Below are 20,746 nucleotides of genomic sequence, written 5' to 3' on the forward strand. Positions count from 1 at the left end.
GCTCAACAGATTGCCCTTTTCAGTCAATGTACACATTGCTGTGGCACCTTTATCTGCCCATTGTTTGAAACCTGTATCATAAATACCTGGTTTAAACCTCGGGTCCCAAGCAAACCAGCTCAAACTCTTTGTTTCTTTCTCTAAATTGTAATTATCAATCACTGTGTTCCATATTTCAATTGTAGTTTTAGTTATTGAATCTAGCTTATTGCTTAGTTTGCCTAAGAGTGTTTTATATGCTATTAAATTTTTTACTTCTATGTCTTCTCTACTTATTTCCATATTTTTCCATTTTGAAACATAGTCATCATTGCACCAACATACCAGGGGTCTAATTTGTGCGGCCCAGAAATATTCTTTCAGGGCTGGTAAACCCAGGCCTCCTTTATCTTTTGGGAGCTGAAGTGTTTTATATCTAACCCTGGGTTTCTTGCCGCTCCATATAAACCTTGAAATCCATCTGTCCCATTCTACAAATTGTTTTTGCGGGATAATCAGTGGCAGGGACTGAAACAGGTATAACAGTCGTGGTAAAATATTTATTTTAATTATCTCCACTCTAGAGCTAAGATCCAAGCCAATGTCCATCCATCGCCCCAGGTCTTTCTTAATAGCTTTCAGTGTTTTTAATAAAGCTAAATCCCTGCACCAAAATTTCAGGCAGAAACAGTAACCTGGTAGATAAACACAAACCTTGGTACCGAGATGCTTCCTTCCTACTCTTTCATGTGGAAGTTGTGAGAAAGAACAATCGTATGTCGTCGTATGCAGCTACCGAGTGCCTGATTAAAAAACAATAACAAAAAATCCTCTTAAATAAAGTCGAATGCCAATATTTCCATACACTCAACAAAAAAATTCAACGCCATTTTCTTTTCATTCTCTGACATGAATTCAGATCAAATTTCATTGAATTTAACCCACATCCTCTGGATGTATTTGTGAGACGAAACTGCTTTCTTGTGTTACCTCATCAAAAAAACCCAAAAGACTAAATATCAGGAGCAGAATTTTGGATCTCGACAAATCTGGGCGATTCTTCAAAAGTATAAACGGGAGGATAATGTAGAGATGTCTTGTTGTTTAGGAAAGAAAGATAATTTTATGAAGACATATTGAGGCAGTATAAGTACAGAATCTGCGACAGACTGGCGACCTGTCCAGGGTGAACCCCGCCTCTCGCCCGGGACGCAGCTGGAGATAGAAACCAGCAACCCTCCCGACCCCATTAGGGAAGAAGGGTGTAAAGAAAATGGATGGATGGATGGATGGATAAGTACAGAATATATACCAGCGTAATAATAATTCTGTGATCTTGTGAAATTCAAATGTCTGTGTAGAGTTTTGGTTTCAGTTGAATATTTTGTACTTAGTGATGTTTTTATCTAGTTAATGTCATTTACATGACTTTGATAACTTACCTAAAGCCAGGTTCAGATGTTTCCTTGCTCTTAGTTGGAAAACTCGTCACATTGTTTTTAATTAAGCTCACCAAATTTTTTCTTCAAAAGATTTGAAGAGCTTTTGTAATCAGATTGGGGATCACACTCACATTTTTTGGGACTGCCCAATACTGATTCCATTCTGGCAGGGGGTTCAGACAGAAATTCAAAAAATACTCAAGTTCACGTTACCACTGAACCCACTGCAATATATACTGGGTTTGACCCCAGGAGACTATATTGGGAAAAAGGAAGTCCAGTTACTACAGATTCTGCTACTAGTAGCAAGAAAAATTATAACTTTGTCTTGGCTCAAGCTTTTGCCTCCCACTCTTCAACAATGGCAAGAAAGATTGAAGAATGTGTACATAATGGAAAAGATAACAGCAAAACTTCACTTAAAAATGGAAATTTTTCTGAGTGTTTGGACCCCAGCTATTTCCCACTTTGGATGGCCACTCTGATAAAGATGCTAAGTGTTATAAAAAGCTGCTAGTCCCCTTGATATGTCTCTCTCTTTTAATGAAAGACACTGGATTTGTACATTTCTCTTTCATGTGAGCCCATGAGAACCTCTCAAAGAAATGTCAATTGCCAAAATGGACTTAAATGTTTGCTGAGACCCCCCCCCCTTTTTTTATTTTTTGTTGTTGTTGTTTTTTTTTGTTTTTTTTGTTTTTTTTTCTTTTTTGTTTGGTTTTTGTTTTTCTTTATGTAAGTGCATGCATAAATATACATATGTATGTGTGTTGGATTCATAATAATCTTAAATAAAGAATGTTCAAAAAAAAAAAAAAGAAAAAGATTTGAAGAGCTTTTTATCCCAACGATCAAGAGTTCATATCAGCCCCCAGAATACAGGCCAAAGATCGTGTGGAAACACAAGGATTGTTTCATCATCCACAAACCTGGAGTTTTGAATTCTGCAGTCTTGGAAATTCCCTCAAAATCAACAAATCCCCACATTTCTTCGCTACAGCGTAAATATCTGTGTTTGCGGCCAAACAGTGCAATAAAATAATCCCTTATTATCTGAGGTATTCTCTGTTTCATTGTTATGATGTCAGCCTTGATTTAGTACGACGCCGCATTCAGGGATAAGTAGAGTAAATATCCACCATTTTGAAATCAATCTCAGAAATTTCTAGAAATAAAGGGACTTTCTGAGTTTGAAAAGTCCAAAGTTTGCTTCAAGAAAAAAAGCACAAATTTGAGACCGATCTCGGAAACTTTCTAGAAAAAGCCAGGACATTTTCTGAGTTTTCTTTTAAGATTTTCTAGCACATCTGAGAGACTTGCTAGAAAATCAAATCCTCCAGCATTTTGAGATCAATCTCAATAACTTCCCTTTTTTTTCCTAAAAATTTCTACATTTCAAAAGCAGAAAAATGTTCCACTTTTGAAACTCAGATATGTCCTTCTTTTTTTAGAAAATGTCTGAGTTTTAAAAGTTTAAAATTTTCCACATTTCGAACTCAGAACTCGGTGCCATAGGTGACCAGACACATACACGCCCCCCCCCCCACACACATACACACACACACACGTTTGTACTCTTGGGTTTTGACTTGTAGCTGTTTCAGTTGGAATATTAATAGAGCAAAGTGAGGAGAAAATTTAATTGGAATTGAAAGATGGAGGGAAAGGGCTTCTGCGAATAGATGAGTAATGATAGAAGAAACACAGCGCACACACTGCATTCATACAGTATCCGTCACTCTGAGCGTGTGTGTGTGTGTGTGTGTGTTGCCGGAGGAACAGTTGATGGATTTGCTGCTTCACTGCTCACACAGATTGGTGCCTGCTGTGATGGCAGCCTTGAACTGAAATAACGTGCGCTCTCACACAAAGAGAGCTACACATAATTGCAGGCACGCCGCGCGCGCGCGTGTGTGAATGTGTGTGTGCGTGCGTGTGTGTGTGTGTGTGTGTGTGTTGTCAGGGTCGGGACGAGCAGGTCGCCTCCAGGAGGCCATTTAAGGCGGCGCGGAGGGATGGATGAACACAAGGGCGGGCGAAACGCCACAGAGGGTAACGCAACCCAACAGGCTGGGAGTGCCGTGTTTATGTGTGTTAATAGAGCTTTTATTAGACCCTTTATCACTCGCTAAACATTTTGTGGATTAGCAGCAAGGACTTTGCCGTCTTTGATCACCGGCTCTTTTTGAAATGCAATAAAAACACGACTGGCTGCTGAAAAAGCTGATCTTAAATCCTTTTTTTCCCCCTGCCAATGTCTATATGTAGGGTTATTTGCAACTTTGTCACAACACCTCTTACGTTAAGAGCTCAAATCCTGGTAAAGTAATATTTAGTAAGTCAGAATTAACATCAGATTGAGTCTTGTTTGTCACACTAAAACCACCTTTTGAAAGTAACCTTTAAGCAGCCATTAAACACTCTTCATATTCTAGTTAGAAATACTGTGTTTCCATTGGCTGGTAGCAGAAAGTCATCATAATTAGCAGAAATAAAGTATTTCTAACATCCATTTGTGTGGAATTAAAGGAAATTTCTTTGACACATTGATATAATTCCTGAAATAAATTGACATTTTAATAATTTTCTAATTTACTGAATGTGTCTGTTGATCAAGATTTTTAAAAAATCAATCAGTCCAAGCAATGACTCCCTGAAATATGTGGCTCATGTGGAAATTATTAAAATAAAACTATAATAAAACTGTGAGGTTATAGAGAATTTATGACAATTTCTTAATGTAATTGTAAGTTAAACATGGATTGTTTGTTTTTCTTGTAAGAAAATGTGTTTGTTTTTTTTTCCTGTTGTTTTTTTATATTTATCCTAAGACTCTCTCTCATTATAAAATCTCTACACAATGGCTTCCAAAACAGAGTATTCATTCTCAAATACTGCTGATTGTTTTTAAAGCTTTAAATTATCCAACCGCTATATTAGAGTTTATTCCAGACAGGCTTTTTAAGCTCCAGTATTTGTGTTCATTAAATCTCTATTCAGCTCATTTCTCTGGGCTCATGATGCCATGTTACTTCATTCATTTTAATTTTTGTTTATTTTCATATTCTGTCCTTTGAGTATTTGAGTTGCTTTCTCTTTGGTCTGCGTCAGTCTCTTCCCCTTGGTTTGTCGTTCCTTTGTGACTCTTAGTTCATCTCCCTCTGTGTTAATTAGCCCCTCCCCCTCAGTTTTCCTACTTCCTGTCACACCTGTAACACATCTACTCTGATTAGCCTAGCTCATCTGGTGTCTTTATTTTCCACTTCGGACTCACTATCAAAACTGCTGGATTTTATTGTTCATTCATTGTTCATTCTTTCATTGCTCTAACTCCATGACAAGTAAATTGTATTTATTTTTTTAAATTTGTTATTAACGGGTCAAGTGGACCCCGCGTCAGTTCTTTATGCTGTGCGCTGTCCCGGAGTCGTACTGCGCTTTACAGCCCTCATTTCCCGCGGTTTCGGGAAATGAGGGCTGACAAGACAACCCCGTCGCTTCTCCGTTGTCCGACCGTGACATCTAGCTGCGTCGCTGAGCTAAGACTGCGGCTAAAGAAACTCTGGGGCGCGGCGCTGACGTAGGCTTCCGTCCTCGAAGCGGCCGGAAGCCGCGGGTTCGCGTTGCTTGTCCTTGCCGCTTGTCTTTTCCTCTTTTAGGCCCGCTTTCTTGACTGAAACGGTCCAATAGAGGGCACTGGAGATTATAAAACCTTTTAAACAAACTCTGCTCAGCCCGTCTTCTAATGAACCACAACAGGACATGACGTCATCACGGTCCCGTTTAGCGTTGTCCAGTACCTTGCTTTAAAACAGGGCTGTTTTATCAAGCTTTAGTGATGGTGAGATGAAGCCTCATGAGGCATTGAACCACTTGAGCCAATTGGTTCGAGAAAGGGTTCATTTCTTGAGGCTTCATGTGCACACGACACCACCTACTGGCCAGGTGTACAATCACAGCCCGCTGTATCTTAACACATGTGATGCATTGAATTTTTCTCTATTATGGGTCTTGGGAATGACTTCACAAAAGGTGTACATATGTGTACAATAAAATATTGTTTGAACAATAAAATATTGTTTGAATGTATTCTCTGTGTGTAATTATTCCCAAAATAGTAGTGTCATGTGATATGGCATGTTGTGTAATAATGTTTTTCTGTGACTCTAGAAAAATGGCATGAGCTTAATCAGGCAGAGGACAGTGAAAGTGCTTGTGGAACTAGGGAGGGGGTAGTGAATAGGCTAATGCTTGTGTAACTTGGATGATTTCATTCATTTTTATTAAGAAACAACAATTTCTCCACAGTTTTAGGTTTCAAACGATTTCTCTTTTTTGACACTACTTCTCCAGCCTTTGAAAAGACACGCTCACAAGGCACAGATAATGCCGGGGTGCACAAATAAATAAGTGCAAGTTTGTACAGATTGGGGTACAGTGACCGATGATTATAGTATAGTATATAGTATAGTAATGAAATACCTTGGCTGGGTGAAGCTCCAGTTTCCTCCCTATTCTCATGCAAGGCACGGTGGTGTCTTAGCATGGATGAGGTGTTATTATTGTACCCCAACTCCTTGGTGCACAATAAACACCTCACCTTTACAGAAAATAAGAAACAGTGAAAAATACAGTTCCTCATAAGCAAACCTAATGCATCTGCAAATGTTCAGTTCACCTTACTGGCTCCATCCTACTCCTATCCTGTCTTTGTGCTCCTAAATCTCTTATCTATCTATCTCTCTCCTAAACTCTCCAAACATCAAACTAACTGTCTCAAACTAAATAACCATTATCCAAACTCTGCTATCCAAACTATCAAAACTCTATCCACTCTCTCAACTGACCGCAACTCGCCTACAACAACCCACATTTTGAATGGAGCCTGTGGGGTTTATAAAGCTGTCAAACCGCGCGACAAAATCTGAGCCATTTCCCGAAGCAGTCACGTGGTACAACCGGGCAGCGAGGCTTCGGACGTCATCGTTTTCGGCTCCTCCCCTAAATGAAGCAAGCCTCGATACGCGCTTCACGGAAACGCCCCCTCCATTACTCGACACACGCCTCGAAGCCTCGGCTCATCACGTAACATCACTATCAAGCTTATTTGGACTGGTTTTATTTGTTTTTTTAATCTGTGTATTATTTCCTTTTAAGCACATTGAGTTTCCATTCGCTGTATGGACTCAACTTGACTTTCCTCCTCAGTTGAAGGTTCATTCAACTGACTTTAGTTTTAGATTTAGAAGCAACTACAGCTGATTTCAGATTGATTCAAACCAATATCCAACCTTCCAATACATCATGTTTAAGCCTATTCCCATTCTTTACTCCCTGCCCCTCTGATACAATTGGATCATTATACTACTCTCTTCCAGGTCTTTTCTGGCTTTAAAAAAATGTTTCATAAAGTCTGAACTGATGTTGAGATTCACGTAGCTGGTGGGAGGGAAGGTGTGTGTTTTTTGTGTGTGTATGTGAGAAAAAAATTGCTTTCATGCTGGTAAAATCTTCTTTTTATAGCAGACTAACAATAATATTCCTCTCTTGATGGTATAATGAGATTATTCTGTTGCCTTCCAGGACATTTTATGTTGCCAAGCACAAAATTACATTCTTTTCCTAGAAACGTATGAGGACGTTTGATTTGGCTTCTCTTAATGTTCCTGCTATCTCTCGCTCTCTGATGGATTTGTTTTGTTTTCACAGCCTGAGGATAAAATGGCTTTACAATATGGCGCAGTTAGTCATGTGGAGCTCCTAAAAAATAATGCCTGCGCACTGTAAAGTTTGGATGTAAAGTGAATACCCCTGCAGGAAGGCTTCATCATAAAGTTGTCATGTTCTTATCTTAGATATTAGTGTTGCTGGTACATGTGATGCAGCATATTTCTCACAGATGTGACTTAAGAGCCTTTGGTATACAGACTGTAATTCACTGGCAGGATGAATGAAAGAAGACAGCCGGGTTTTATTTCACAGCAGTAAAGAAAACATGTTGGCTACTTTAATGAGATCTTTATGTTTTAAACAGACTTCTTTTTTTTTTTTTAAGTCTAATGGAAAAGGAACTTTACTTTGAATAGTTGGAATCAGTAAACATGCACACAACAAAAAGAGAACCTAAGCTGAAAAACTGAACCATTTTCCATCTTTGGATTCATTCTAGCCGTCAAGCACTTTGAAACTTTCCCACGATTCATTTTAGCAGTCTGAAACTTTGTTCTAGAGCTTTTCTGACACGCACCTCATTACCAGCGGCGGTGTCCATCAGCGTGCCTCGTCGCCGTCTTGTTACAACGGTTTTGGTGTGTTGCCTTTGTGACATGTTGTCGTCCTTTTAATTTTTTTCCCCTCCTTCCTTTCCTGTTCTGTAGCGGTGCTTCGGGGAGCAGCAGCGAATCAGAGAGCAGCTCCGAGTCTGACACAGACGAGTCGGAAAGCAGCTCCAGTGACAGCGAGTACAACCAGGCTTCCCGTACAAACAGTCCAGAGGTAAAGTATGACATAGGCTCACATTTACAGTGAAATCTTAAAGGGGCAGTATCATGTCAGATTGACTTTTTTGCGCTTTATATCATGTTATAATGTTATCCCTTGATCAAAAACATACATGGATTGCTGCCTTGATTTTATTTTTTTTATTTTTATTTTTTTTATGCATGTTTGAGAAATCCTTTCATCTCTATGGCAACCATTAAGGTGTGCAAAATGCCCAGGGTTCTGGGGGGTACCCAGCACCACTTTTGAGACGCAGCTCCTTTTTGGAGCTGCAATTTCCAAGCCTTTGCAACTCCCCCACTGAGCTCCTGCAGACTAGCCAGCAGCAATTAGCAAACACCTATTGGAAATGAGCGTCTGCTGAGCTCATCATACCAGCTACTTCTCAGAGCAACGCTGGTAAAAAACGTTGTGAAATGGTTACTAGAGGAGCCATGTTGTGATGACTTCCTGAAAGAGGAGTTCCAGAAAGAGGAGGAGCTTCTTAAAGAGACAGAGGCCCAATTTCAAGGCGTTAAATCACAAAGTAATATTTCTTTTAAGTTATACTTAGTATATGTAGCATATTTATATCTGTGTCTTAGTGCAACCAGGGTAACAGTTACTTGGTTGTGCTATGAAATGGCACTATGTGTCTGGAAAACATGTGATACTGCTCCTTTAAAGTGTGTCCCAGTAGCCATAAAATTTCAAATATTCAGTCAGATTTATGAAGAATGGGTTATAGTCGACTTCTCTCTGAGTTTTGGTTCTCTCTTGTGTTTGCATTTTAATTATTTTATCAGTGTCTCTCCATATTGGTTCATCCCATGATATTGAATGTTTAGGTATTCTGCTCTGTGTATTTAGGTTTAGTCTCTGAAGTCATTTAACTTGGATTAGTTAGATCCTCATTGTTTCCATTCAGTTTCTCTTGTGCCCATTATTCATCATCTCAGTTCTCTGCCCAGATTGTCCCCAGCTGCTCTGCTTTCTGTTGATTGCACCTGTTTTCCATGTTTTCCATGTTACTCATCAGATCTCCAAACGCTTAAAGACAAGCTCCTTGGTTTCTACGGTTACTCTTCCCTTGGTTCTCATGTCGATGCTCCTCATGTCTTTCTTTACGTTTCTGCCATTTTTAAATCTCAAACTGCATTATGTCTCTTTCATTTGGGTCCTTATCAAAAAAAACAGCAAACACAACAGTGTAAGTGTTTGCAGAGTGTATTATTATAATATTATTGTGTATGATTTGCACAGGAAATTTTGAGTAATAAAAAAGTGAATTGGTAAAACTACATAGGATGCATACTGTTGGCAAAAAAAGCGGATGATTTCTCCGCAACTTGTTGACGAGCATTTATTAAAATTTATAGATTTGAGTCTGTATTAAAAGTGGATTAGAGAAAATCCATAATAAACTAAAACTTGTGGTCTCAGTGCTTATTAGTTTGCAACAATAAAATGGTATTTATAACATTACATTCTCAAATAAGTGTTTAGAATCCAAAATGGTCTGAATGATAAAGATTATTATATGTAAACAACCAACATGAACCGTTTGTGTTGGCATACTGACAGTAAATGTAAAATGTTTAAGTACAGTTGAATTGAAGGTTCTTACATGAGCAAAGAGAAACATTTCTAACTTAATTAGTTTTTTTCTCTTCAGTAATTAAAGAACAAATGTTCTAAAAGATTATTGTTGGGTGGGGTTGTAAACATATTTTTAAAAAAACCAACAGTGAAGTATTTGCTGTAGTGCAAATTTGACAGTGATATCACTACAGCACAGCTATCTGCAACAGGAAGTTAGAAAAAGGAGCAAAAATAAGGCAGAACTTTTATTTAATCTTCTTTGTTTGCAGGCGGCTGTTGTTTTTTTTTTTTATTGTCTACTGCTACTCATATGCTACCAATTTAAGGTAATTGAGGCAATCTATGAGAAACTAATAGAAAATAAAAAGTTGCCACTCATATTCTCACAGGTAGATGAACACATGAGCTGCTGTGCAGATTCAGGTGGAAAAGTTGCGTTCCCTGATCAACAGGCAGAACTATCCCCCCATAAATAAGAATACAAGTCAAGCGTCCAAAATTTAGTTTACATCTTGAAGAGCAAGTTGGACTTTAGATTTTTATTCTCCCTGATCCACCGGCTGTTTGCTTCGCTCCGACCCGGACGGTTGCTAAGCCGCCTCGTCCCGCGGCGCTGCTCCGAAAGCCATAAAGATCCCAACTGCAGAGGAGCGAGTCATGCCATTAGTTATCACATTATATTAATGGCTCGACGCTGCCTGCTTTTATAGGCTTATGCCTATAAAACACACTGGGAGAAACGCAGAAACACGGGGCGAGAAAACGACGGCAGTGCTGCAGCTTCCACATATGCAATAAAGAACTTCCAGCACGGCGTGATACAATAACCACAAGAAACGCAATACTTTTACATTCCTCTGTAAAGATTCTTCATCCGGAGACGGTTTCATTATTTTTAGAGGCGCGCCGAGTTTCTCACTTGTTTATGACCGAAGGAAATTTAGTTATGATTCCGCTCTGATAAAGTGCAGGAGCTGCGGAGAGCACCTACTGAAATATTAATGAAGTTGTGTTTTTTTTTTGTTTTGTTTCTTTTTTGTCCTCTTTGCAGCCAGAGCCCCCTTCCACTAACAAGTGGCAACTGGACAGCTGGCTGAACAAAGTCCAGGCTCAGACCAAACCGCTGGTCCCTGCACAGCAGGAGCATCATGGCACAGGTTAGTGGAGGGCAAAACTAAACTCAAAACACATCCTGGTTTGATTTTAAAAAACAAAACAACAACTAATCCTGGGAAAATCTGTTAAGGCTCCATCAACCAGGATCCGCAGACATTTTCTCCCGGGAACGAAGCACCGGGAGAGGGCACCGCTGCCAAGACCAAGCCCTGTGGGTCCGGCAGCACACCTGTTTCCGCCGCTCCCGCAGCGGAGCACAAGGACAGCAGGACCGGCTTCTGGTTCGTGTGTTTCCTTTCAAAAGGAATCGTTGCCGGGCGCTCAGCAAGGCATCAGTAGCGGTGAACTGTTGTTTCTGCTCCATTCAGCCCGGGCAGGGAGAAGGCCAAAGCCAAGCTGGGCCAGAAGGCCTCAGGGGAGGGTCAGAGGTCGAAGATGAGGCTGTCGCCAGGCCTGTTGTCGGGGCAGGAGGTCCCGGCCCCAAGGAGGAACACCACCGGGAAGAAGCAGCCGCGCCGGGCCGAGAGGTCCAGCAGCATAGAGGAGAACCAGAACCAGGCATGGAGCCGGACCAACCAGCACAGGTAACAGAGGAGAGGATGAAGCTGGCTACTTTACGCCTCTCAGAACCAGCAGGAGTCCGGACAAAAACATGAGTCACATTGGAAATTTTCACTGCTGGAGGCTAAAAAAAGTTCACACAATCCAACCAGGCAGCTAACACAAAGTTAGAATAAAGACTTTTAAGGTTTACAGGGTTTTTAATTCCCAAAGAGAGGAAAGAACGAACAGATGATGATCATCAACAGGAGGGTTCCTGGAATATTTTGATGAGTACGAGGACTAAGCTGTTCTGATATTGGTCAATAGATCAAACGCAAATTACCAAATAAACTTAAGATCAGAGGACAAAGAAATTTAACCCCAGCTGCACTGCAGAAACACAAAATCCTACCAAGTGTTTTTGGTCTGGTGCAAATGTCTTAGTAAACATGAAATAAGACAAAACTAGGTCACAAGTAACTTTTCAGTAAGAAACAGAAGCTTGTTGTAAGGCAATAATTCCTTAATGTTAATGAAAAAGTATTTATTTTAAGTGAAATAATCTGAGATGTCTCAAACTTTTTGCCTGACAAAAGTTTCACAAAAACAATAAACTACATGGAATATACAAGATTGAATGGTCAAATCACAACAACATTTAAGATTAAGGTATTTAATGCCAATTTAATTTTTGTATGACTTTAAGACATTTTAGATATGTGAATTTAAGACTCTAAGGACGTATGAAGACTAGCTTAGGAAAGAGGGGATCCTTACATGATTGACACCCTGGGTGAATTTAAAAGAAGTGTGTGTGTGTGGGTGGGCGTGTGTGTGCGTGTGTGATTACCTCTCTCCTAAGCCAAGATGTTCATTTGAGTCTCACGCAGACATCTTCTATCTGTTCTTTGACTGAGGCTATTGCTAACTAGCTGCTAACTTGCCTTTGCTAGCTATCTAGCTCTATATGTGTCTATTTGTAAATGATCGCTGGCTGGCTGGACGATGTTCGTCTTTGCCACTGGCTCACTTCTGCTGTATGATGCTATGTGCATTCTGGGCAAAAAAAAAAAAAAAGCTTGGCTCTATACAAAATGTGATTTTTCTTTTGTCTTGGTGCAAATCTTAAATCTCATTCATAATGGTCTTTTAAAAACTTCTTAAATTTGAGTTGGTGAAACCCTGTTATCAATTTCCTTTCATCTGAAGCAGAAAGTTTAGTCAAAAAGGTTGAAACTCGGACACAAGTGTGTGTGTCAACAAGACAATAATTCCAAACACACAGATTCTCTCAAGCTGGTTTTGGAGTGGATAAATCAGGCCAACATTAACCTTCAGGAATGGCTATGGCCTTTTCCTGTTTATGGGTTGTAGTAAAATCCAGATCAGGAAACTATTCAACCCTAATCAGTTCTACCATTTCTGACTAGAAGAAGGGTCAAATATTCACCCAGAGCTGGAAGCTGTGGCTACTTAGAGCTTTTGTTCAGTGTAGCTCCACGGTGGGTTTGGGGGAAAAACATCACACACTTCTTGAAACTCTGAAGTTGTATAAGTATCACAAAGCAGTTCAAATGCTTTATAAAAAGCTCAAGAATCCAATGAAATGATTGCAGATGATGAGTGTGTGTAATGTGGTGGATTAATATTTAGTCTGAGGTTTTCAGGACTGTGATTTCCCACAGTGGGTTTAGTGGAAGCAACTTGAACTCGTTGCTCAGCTTGATTTCAGGCTAATTAGCAGAACAAAACCACTTTCCTGTTTCCTTTCCCATTTCTCTCTCCCTTACTCACTTATTCCTCTCCTTTCTTGCATCCTAAACCTCCCGACTAGTTCAGTTAAACACATGCTGTTTTCAATTATTTCACCCCATTGCATTTATTTATTTATCTAGTTTTCCATTTCGAACACCCATCCGCCCCCTGGAGTTAGCCCAGGCAAACATTTTGCTCAGCTACTTGTCAGCAATCAGTAACTGGGGTCGCCGCGCCTTGATCTTAACTCGGAGCGCCGCGCTTCCTGTTGTTTGTGTCTCCTTTAACTAGCCCTGCGGCAAGAGAGAAGGACCTGTTGCCCCCGCCTCCCCTGGAGCACCAGAACCCCCCCAGGCCGCGGGGGAAGCCTCTCAGCGGGAAGACGGCCCCGAGGAAAGAGCCTCGCAGCGCCACCAGCTCAGCCACTCCACCGGCCGTGCTGCAGCAGACCGCTGCGCCTCTTCCTGCCGTCACTGTGAACCAGGTCAGCGTCGGCTCATCACTCAAAACGCCTCACCGCCTCGTTCCAACATCTGGAAAACTCGGCACCGGGTTCGGCATGTGTAGCAGATTGTTCACGCATTCTGACGGAAACGCTTTTGGTTTCCAGCATGAAGATGGCATTTTCAAACCAGAACCGTAGATCATAACTTTAGCTACGTGGCTCAACCAGGATTTATGCAGATGAAGAGACAGAAAAAAAAAGTTTTGCTGAATTGTCACAAAAAAAAAAAAAAAAAGAATGCACTGGCACGATAAATCAGGAGTCATTAGCTGGATTTCCATGACAAATTTGCACAAATCTTTGTCAATATTCCAGTTATGTCAAAAACAATTTTGCAATAGCAACATTTCCATTAAATAAGAATCTCGTGAATAAACCTGATCATGTGATGAGTCATCATCTTTATTTTCAATAATTATATCTGCGCATTTTTATGGTGACTATAAAAGCAGGTAGTGTTGAGGTTTTTGGTGATTAAACACTGACACGTTGCAGCAGTTTTGTTTTCAATAACTTGGATGTGTTCATAAAGAAAAATGAATGCACGCCTAAATCTTCAATAATTTTAGATTAAAGTTGTTGGTTTTTTGAGAAAAAAATAACTTTTTGAGGCTTCATTTCTACTGTAATTCTAAAATGATGATGCAAGATTCAACTACATACAGATAAAATGTACATTTGAATTTCTTCAGCGGGGACAGGGAAGCTGCCAAACAGTGAGAAAATAATTTTTGCAACACTTCACTACAACTTGTCTATGATATAAAACACACAGATGTTTGTGGTAAAGTGACAAAACCTTAAAATATCCATAGTTTGTATACTTTTAATACATTAAACGCAGCAAAGTTTTACATCTTTGTCATAAAAGTACAGCCTGTGTTTGCTTTGTTGTTTTCACAGGAGACAAAAATCTCAAGTCGAAGCAGCGAGGATTCATAAACCAGCTTTCCTTCTAGACAGAAGCAAACTCATCTATGAAGGAACTGGTAGATAAGAAACATTAGGCGCATCTTTTAATTTGCATGTGCCAAACAGACGGCCGTCCGCTCGGCTGTGTGACACGTGCGCGCTGAACGCTGGTGACATCCAGAGTCACACAGCCAAAGCTTGTTTCTTTTCACTTCACAGATTAGAAGAACAAGCTGGCAACTTGTGCCGCATAATTTGCATGATATTATCACGTTTGGTGATCCAGTTACAGACTTTGTTTCTGATTATAATGTTTTGTCTACAGCAGCTCTCTTTCGTTGGGGGGTTTAGGAGGGCATCAGTTTGTGGTAGATAAGTGGGATTGTTTAAATCACTGAGGCTCGGTCAGGATTTTTAAATGTTCCTCTAGACTCCAGAGGGACAAATAAAACACAACCTTCTGATAACTGATATTATTGTATTGATCGAAGCATTTTAATCTGTAAACTTCCCAATGACTGCTATCGGTTTCTCGTGCAAAATTAACTGATTACCGCACTTTTCCGTGCTAACGTAAAGATGTGAATTTATTGGAAATTTTCTGCAAATATAATCCAAAACTTTACTAATGCATATATGCGGGTGGCAGTGTGTTTCTTCTGATATGTCGGGTTAAAAAAAAATTTTTTTTAAATGTCACTAATTTCTTGTAAATATTTATAAATTAGCACCACAAAATCAGTGATTTTTTTTTTATTGTAAAAAAAAAAAAAATCGCAAAAAAAAAAAGAAGATGTTCAATATTTTTTAATTTTAAAGGTCCACTATTATGCGTTTATGAGGTGCACTGAGTCATTTTCTAGCATGTTTAATTATTTTACCTTCAGTTGTTAAAGTGCTGCATTGACTTGTATATTAGCATCTTGAAATTGGGTCTCTGACTCTTTGAAAACTCCTGTTAACACAAAGCTCCTGCTTCAAGGAGCTTCGTCCTCGAAGGCAGAGCTCGGTCCAGCTAGGTGTTTTTCACAGCTGAGTGGTTGCCATGGAGATTAAAGGATTTCTCAAACATGCACTAAAGAATCCAGGAATATTTTTGAAGAGAGAATAAAATGATAACATGATGGAAAGCTCAAAAACGTTGATTTTTACATGATACTGCCCCTTTAAGAAGTACTTATTGAATGCAGAGACAGCTGTTTATTAATATTTTAGCAGTTTAATGAGTTTTATCAATAAATTCTGGCACAGCCGTCCCTTTGAGAACATTCCCGATCTTGATGTGACCCAAAATGAAATGAGTTTGACATGCCTGCTCTGAGGGAAATGAGTGAAACTGTGTGGGATTTCATATGACTGACCAAACGTTCCTCTGCTTCTTTGTTTTGTTTTGTTTTTGCCGTTGATCCATATAACAGGATAAGAGGAAACACAGAGGTCCCAGCACCAAAATCACACCGAAGTCCAGGGAATTCATCGAAACGGATTCCTCCTCCTCCTCGTCGGAATGCCAGTCGGACGGCGAGGAAGCCACCAAGATCCCGTCTCTTCCAGCCCAGACGACGCGCTCAGCCGTCAGCGCCCAGATGCTGGCCAACGCTCACAACCACGCGCCTCTGCTCCCGTGCCTTGGCTCTGCCGCAGGGGCGGGAAGTCTGGGCACGTTCGCCGGAACTGGACTCCGAGTCAAAGACGGCGTCGGCGTAGTCGGCAGCGGCGGTGTCGGCAACGGCAACCTGCTGAGCATCGGCAACATAGGTGCTTCCTTTGGGAACTCGGTTCCAGATCCCGGAGGGCCGGGGAAGGATGCGGAGCCCGCATCACCGCCGTCAAACGTGGGACACGATGTGGCTCTGTCCCCTCTGAGGGAATATCACGAGGTTCAGAGTTTGTGGGTGAAAATCGACTTGAGCTTCCTCAGCAGGGTGCCGGGGCAGACGGCGGGGGAAAGAGCCAGGATCGGAGTGGTAGAACGGGAAGGGAACGCGGGGAGGGACAGGGAAAGGCAGAAGCTCACGAAAGGGGAGAGACAAGAAGAAGAAAACGAGCGTTTAGTGAAAGACAAAGAAAGGCAAGGAGAGAGAGGGAGGCAGACTGACAGAGAGGACAGGGAGAGGTTTGGATTTGGGGAAAGGGAGAGGACTGTGGCGAGGGACCGAGAGAAGATTAGTCAGGGTATGGGGGTACTGGATAACCCCCCTGGGCAGGAGCAGGGTAATCCCAGGCTGGCTGGGCGGATGGAGAGACTGGAGAGCGGAGGTAAACACAGAAGGCTGGCGGCCGCAAACATGGTGGCTCCCACAGAAAAACACACCAGCAAGAGCAAGAGGAAACACAAGGTGCCGACATGGATTAAACTACGGCCATGTTAATCCCCAAACCGTTCAGTCGTTTCTCAGCTAACCCACCGTCCCTCTCCTCTGTTCCCAGTTGGACCACGGAGAATCATCGGTCAAGTGTAATAAGAAGCTGCGCCTGGACAAAGACTGCCTGCTCCTCCCACCATGCATCTCTCCAATACACAACCACAAGAGCAGCTCTGCAGAGTAAGTTCTGATGTGGGAACAGCAGACATCAATCAATCAATCAATCAATCAATCAGTTAGGAGCCCCTGTGAACTGCTGCTGGTCCTCAGCATGACGGTGTGATGAATAAAAGTGCTAAAAGTTAAGAGATGCTCATATTAACTACAACAACTATGACTTTTATTAAAAAAAAAGATTGTGGTAAATTTTAGTCTAACTTAAGTAGATAAAGGCAAATTCAGACACAAACAGGCAGTGGTCAAATAAAGTCTGCTAATCTAAACTATACTACATGGGGTCGATACATCGACATTAACAATATTGGCCTCTTTCTTTAACATATTGGTCTGATGAGTCAAACTGAGTCGATATTAACAAGCAATGTTTGTTTCCATCTTGTTCCTGTTTGTTTCTGGTCATGTGGTTTTTGTTTGGTCACCATGACGGTAAGTTAGCAGCAGATTGTTGGTGTTTAAATGAAGCAGAGAAGTAATATCAATGGTGTGGTCGTTGGGCAGGGAAACGTATCCAGTGTATAGAATATATATGATGTAGGTAATTATCGGTTAGCAGTCATAACAGAAATGATAACATTGGTAGGTCAGTCATGATGACAAATCTGACGGGATGATAAATTGTCTCAGAAGTTATTACAATAATATCGTTATAATATCGTTATTTTGAGACCATTTTCAAGTAATACAATGGAAATGGCAAGAACACATTCTCAAAGATGAATAAACTTTAAATTGTAATGAACATTTAACACATTTAAATATCAAACCAGAGTATTATGTCGTCTCCAAAACACCAGACTGAAGACTTTTAACAACCAGTTAGTTAGTTGGTAGAGAGGACAAAGAAAAAAAACAATAAATCATGTAAATCAAAATTATTGAGGTCACGTTAATTTATCATGTGATTAATTGATTTATCACATGTTGCAGGTCTAAACATCAGATATCAACATCAGCCCAAATGTCCATATCTGTGCATCTCTAATCTCTGTTCCATTAAACCAGTACTTCTCCAATCAGCTTCTTACAGTTTTTTAAAAGCCCTTTGCCACGTTCAGTTGTATGAGAATAAACAACATTCAGCGTTTTTTTTTTGTTTTTTGTTCTTTGTTTTCGGGCTTCACTTTTACTCCCCTTCAGAAAACAAAAAAAATAACCCAAGTTTCTCACTGTACTTGAACCCCGGCCGCCTGGGTTCCCTCATTCTGAGATCAGGTCCTCGGCTCCTTGTTTTAACTGCTCCTGTGGTGTAAAGAGGCTTCACCACAGATGACACCTTCTGTCATAGGTGTCATCTGTGGTGTGTTAGCGATCTGTGTGAACTGGAAGACAGCGCTCTCGGTCTGTTCCCCGTACTGAGCAAGCCATCCCCAGGGGAGTGAGGCAGAGAGGTTATCCGATGACTTTAATGCTGAGCGGGTCGTTTTGGCAGCGCTTCATATTTCTCGCTGCACCAATGAAGCTGCCACACGAGGCGACTTTCATTCACAATGTGACACAGGAATGACAAAGCGTGAATTTCAGCGCTCCGTGTGAATTATTTAAAAACAGACTAGGCCGCCTGTCGCTGTAAATAAGCTCCTGTGTGACAGCTACAGAGGAAATATTTTTATAGCATCTGGGGCTTAAAGAGGCGCGGGAGAGGAGGACGGGGTGACCGGGGGTTGAACCTGTGACTCTGTGTGATTGTCACCTCCCTCTGTTTATCATCCGGGAGGCTTTTCGGTGGGAAGCTGCGAACAGGGCGATGAGATCATCAGGCTCAGTCAGCAGCTTCCTGCGACGTTTGGCAGGTGTTTCCCTGGCTGGACTGACCGCTCTGATGCTCAGGAAGGATTCAGATCCACCTCAGGAAAACATTGCAGTGCGGTTTTACAACTGAAGATGAAATGTGAAGAAATTAAAAGTGCAACATGTTTTCCCCCTCGTGATCTCACCTAAATGGTTCAGATTATCACCTTTCCGAGTCAGGAAAGGTGAATGCACGGAGCAGTTCAGTTTAATAGTTGTAAACATTTTAACGTTTTTAAAAATTTTTACGTGATTAATTGCTTGTTGGTCTATTTGTTTGGGGGGTTTTTTACATGCAAAAGTTCCTAGTGGAACCTTTGTATTTGCACATTTCTGGTACGCCCGTAAATCTGACGTACAGACGTCCACAAACAACGATGGACAACAAGGCTGCTTCTCTTGGCCCATTAGGGGATACATTTTAAGAAATAATCTGATGAGACTCTGGAAAACACTGCTGATGTGTTCAATTTGTGCTAAAAGGAGTTAGCCTTTTACCAAAGTTATTCAAACCTAAGATAGCATCTCAATGCTAACCATGTAGCATCAGCTAGTGATATAAACCACACTCTTTTTGAGCAAGTTTCATCCTGCAGCTTATTGAAAATAGGAATATTTTTCTAGAACAATATTCATATTTGTGGCACTATAATTGTTTTATCAACCATATAGTTGTCTAAAAAAATTATATTGATGTTTCTTTTTACAATGATCTTTAGCTTTGTCACAATAGTACCACAAAATATTGTGCTAAAGTTTTACGTCCATCTTGCCCAGCCCTCCTGGTAGCTTTCAGTGGGTTGGCCTCTCCTAGGAAGCTTCTCTATGCCTACTTCAGGTTGTCAGACAGGTCCAGATAAAGCAGTTTCTACATGTTTAAGTCTTAAAATAATCAGCCTGGGTGTGGTGAATAAAACTGAACTGACTAGTTACAGTTAATTATATAACCTGGGGCAGAATTATGTTCTCACTTAAGGCAGAGTTGGTTAGAAGCTCCCCTCACTCGCCCATATATAAAAATGAAGCAGCTTTATCTCTTTTCGCATTAGATTTGTCTCAGTGTTGGGAACAAAAGAGCAATAAAAGAGCTAGTTGATCATAAAGCCATATATTACTGTGAGTATATAACTCAACAAGATATACAGAGAGAAAAAAATATCCTGTTAGGGAGGAGAAAACTTAACACCTTACGCATGCAAATTAGTATATCCAAAACACACATCAGTTATGCTGCATGCAGGCACGAAGACATACACACACACACATTCTCTCTCTTTCTCTCTCTCTACTGCAAGTAATTAGTCTTTGTCTGCCTTATTTTGTATATCATCTCTAATGCTGGTGCCTGGGGCCCTGTTCTGTGAGCTCAGCAACTTTCTAGCTGCATCAAACCCCCCAGAGTTTCCAGGGAGAGGAAAAACATAAAAATATTATCACTTGTGTTGCAAACAATATGAGTCACCGGAGCTCCAACGAGGCGGCCGAGGGAATAATCACGAATGTGCAGCAAGGGGAGGAAAAGTACAGTGTTAGAAGCCGTAAAATGGTTTTCCAAATGTGATATTTAAATCTCTGGATGCCTTCGATTGGTCCAGTGAGGAGAAGTCAGACTGATGATGAGAGAAGTTCTGTCTGGTTGTTTTAAGATCCTCCAGGAGTTTTTCCACTCTGGGTTTGTTTAAGCTGCTGTTGTTCCACGCTATGTTCCCCCAAACAGCGTTGGTTTCCTGCTGTACACCGCCTTTACAAACCCACAGGCAAAGCCAAAATAAAGAAACATCGACTTTTAGAATGGGTTTTTTTTCTCACTATTCAATAATTGCTACATTATTTTAGCATAATTTCTATCTCATGTCTTCTCAGTACCTTCAGTCTGTTTCTTGTCAAAAACTTTGTAGTTTTGTGCTATGCTAGCTGTGCTAAACTTCACAATCACAGGATGCATTCAGTTTCTCACTCTTGGCTTGAAATGGATTTGGGGTGTAAAGTTTTTTACACTCATAAAACTGTTTTTTTTTTTGTTGTTGTTGTTTATTTGTTTTTTTTTTATATGTAAACACAAGTGAACCAGTAATAAA

At 40.7% G+C, this 20,746-nt stretch overlaps 1 protein-coding gene across 2 annotated transcripts in view; it reads left to right on the forward strand.

Annotated features, from left to right (window-relative positions):
* aff2 (AF4/FMR2 family, member 2) overlaps window positions 1-20,746 on the forward strand; it is a 197,982-nt gene that overhangs the window by 157,922 nt on the left and 19,314 nt on the right. For both annotated transcript variants that reach the window (XM_044127371.1, XM_044127373.1), the window contains exons 11-17: window positions 7,799-7,916; window positions 10,555-10,660; window positions 10,750-10,900; window positions 10,988-11,203; window positions 13,209-13,401; window positions 15,753-16,673; window positions 16,765-16,880. In XM_044127371.1, the coding sequence (XP_043983306.1) occupies window positions 7,799-7,916; window positions 10,555-10,660; window positions 10,750-10,900; window positions 10,988-11,203; window positions 13,209-13,401; window positions 15,753-16,673; window positions 16,765-16,880 (1,821 nt within the window). The remainder of the gene's footprint in view (window positions 1-7,798; window positions 7,917-10,554; window positions 10,661-10,749; window positions 10,901-10,987; window positions 11,204-13,208; window positions 13,402-15,752; window positions 16,674-16,764; window positions 16,881-20,746) is intronic.

This window comes from Gambusia affinis, linkage group LG09 (genome assembly GCF_019740435.1).
Source record: "Gambusia affinis linkage group LG09, SWU_Gaff_1.0, whole genome shotgun sequence".
Taxonomy (NCBI): domain Eukaryota; kingdom Metazoa; phylum Chordata; class Actinopteri; order Cyprinodontiformes; family Poeciliidae; genus Gambusia; species Gambusia affinis.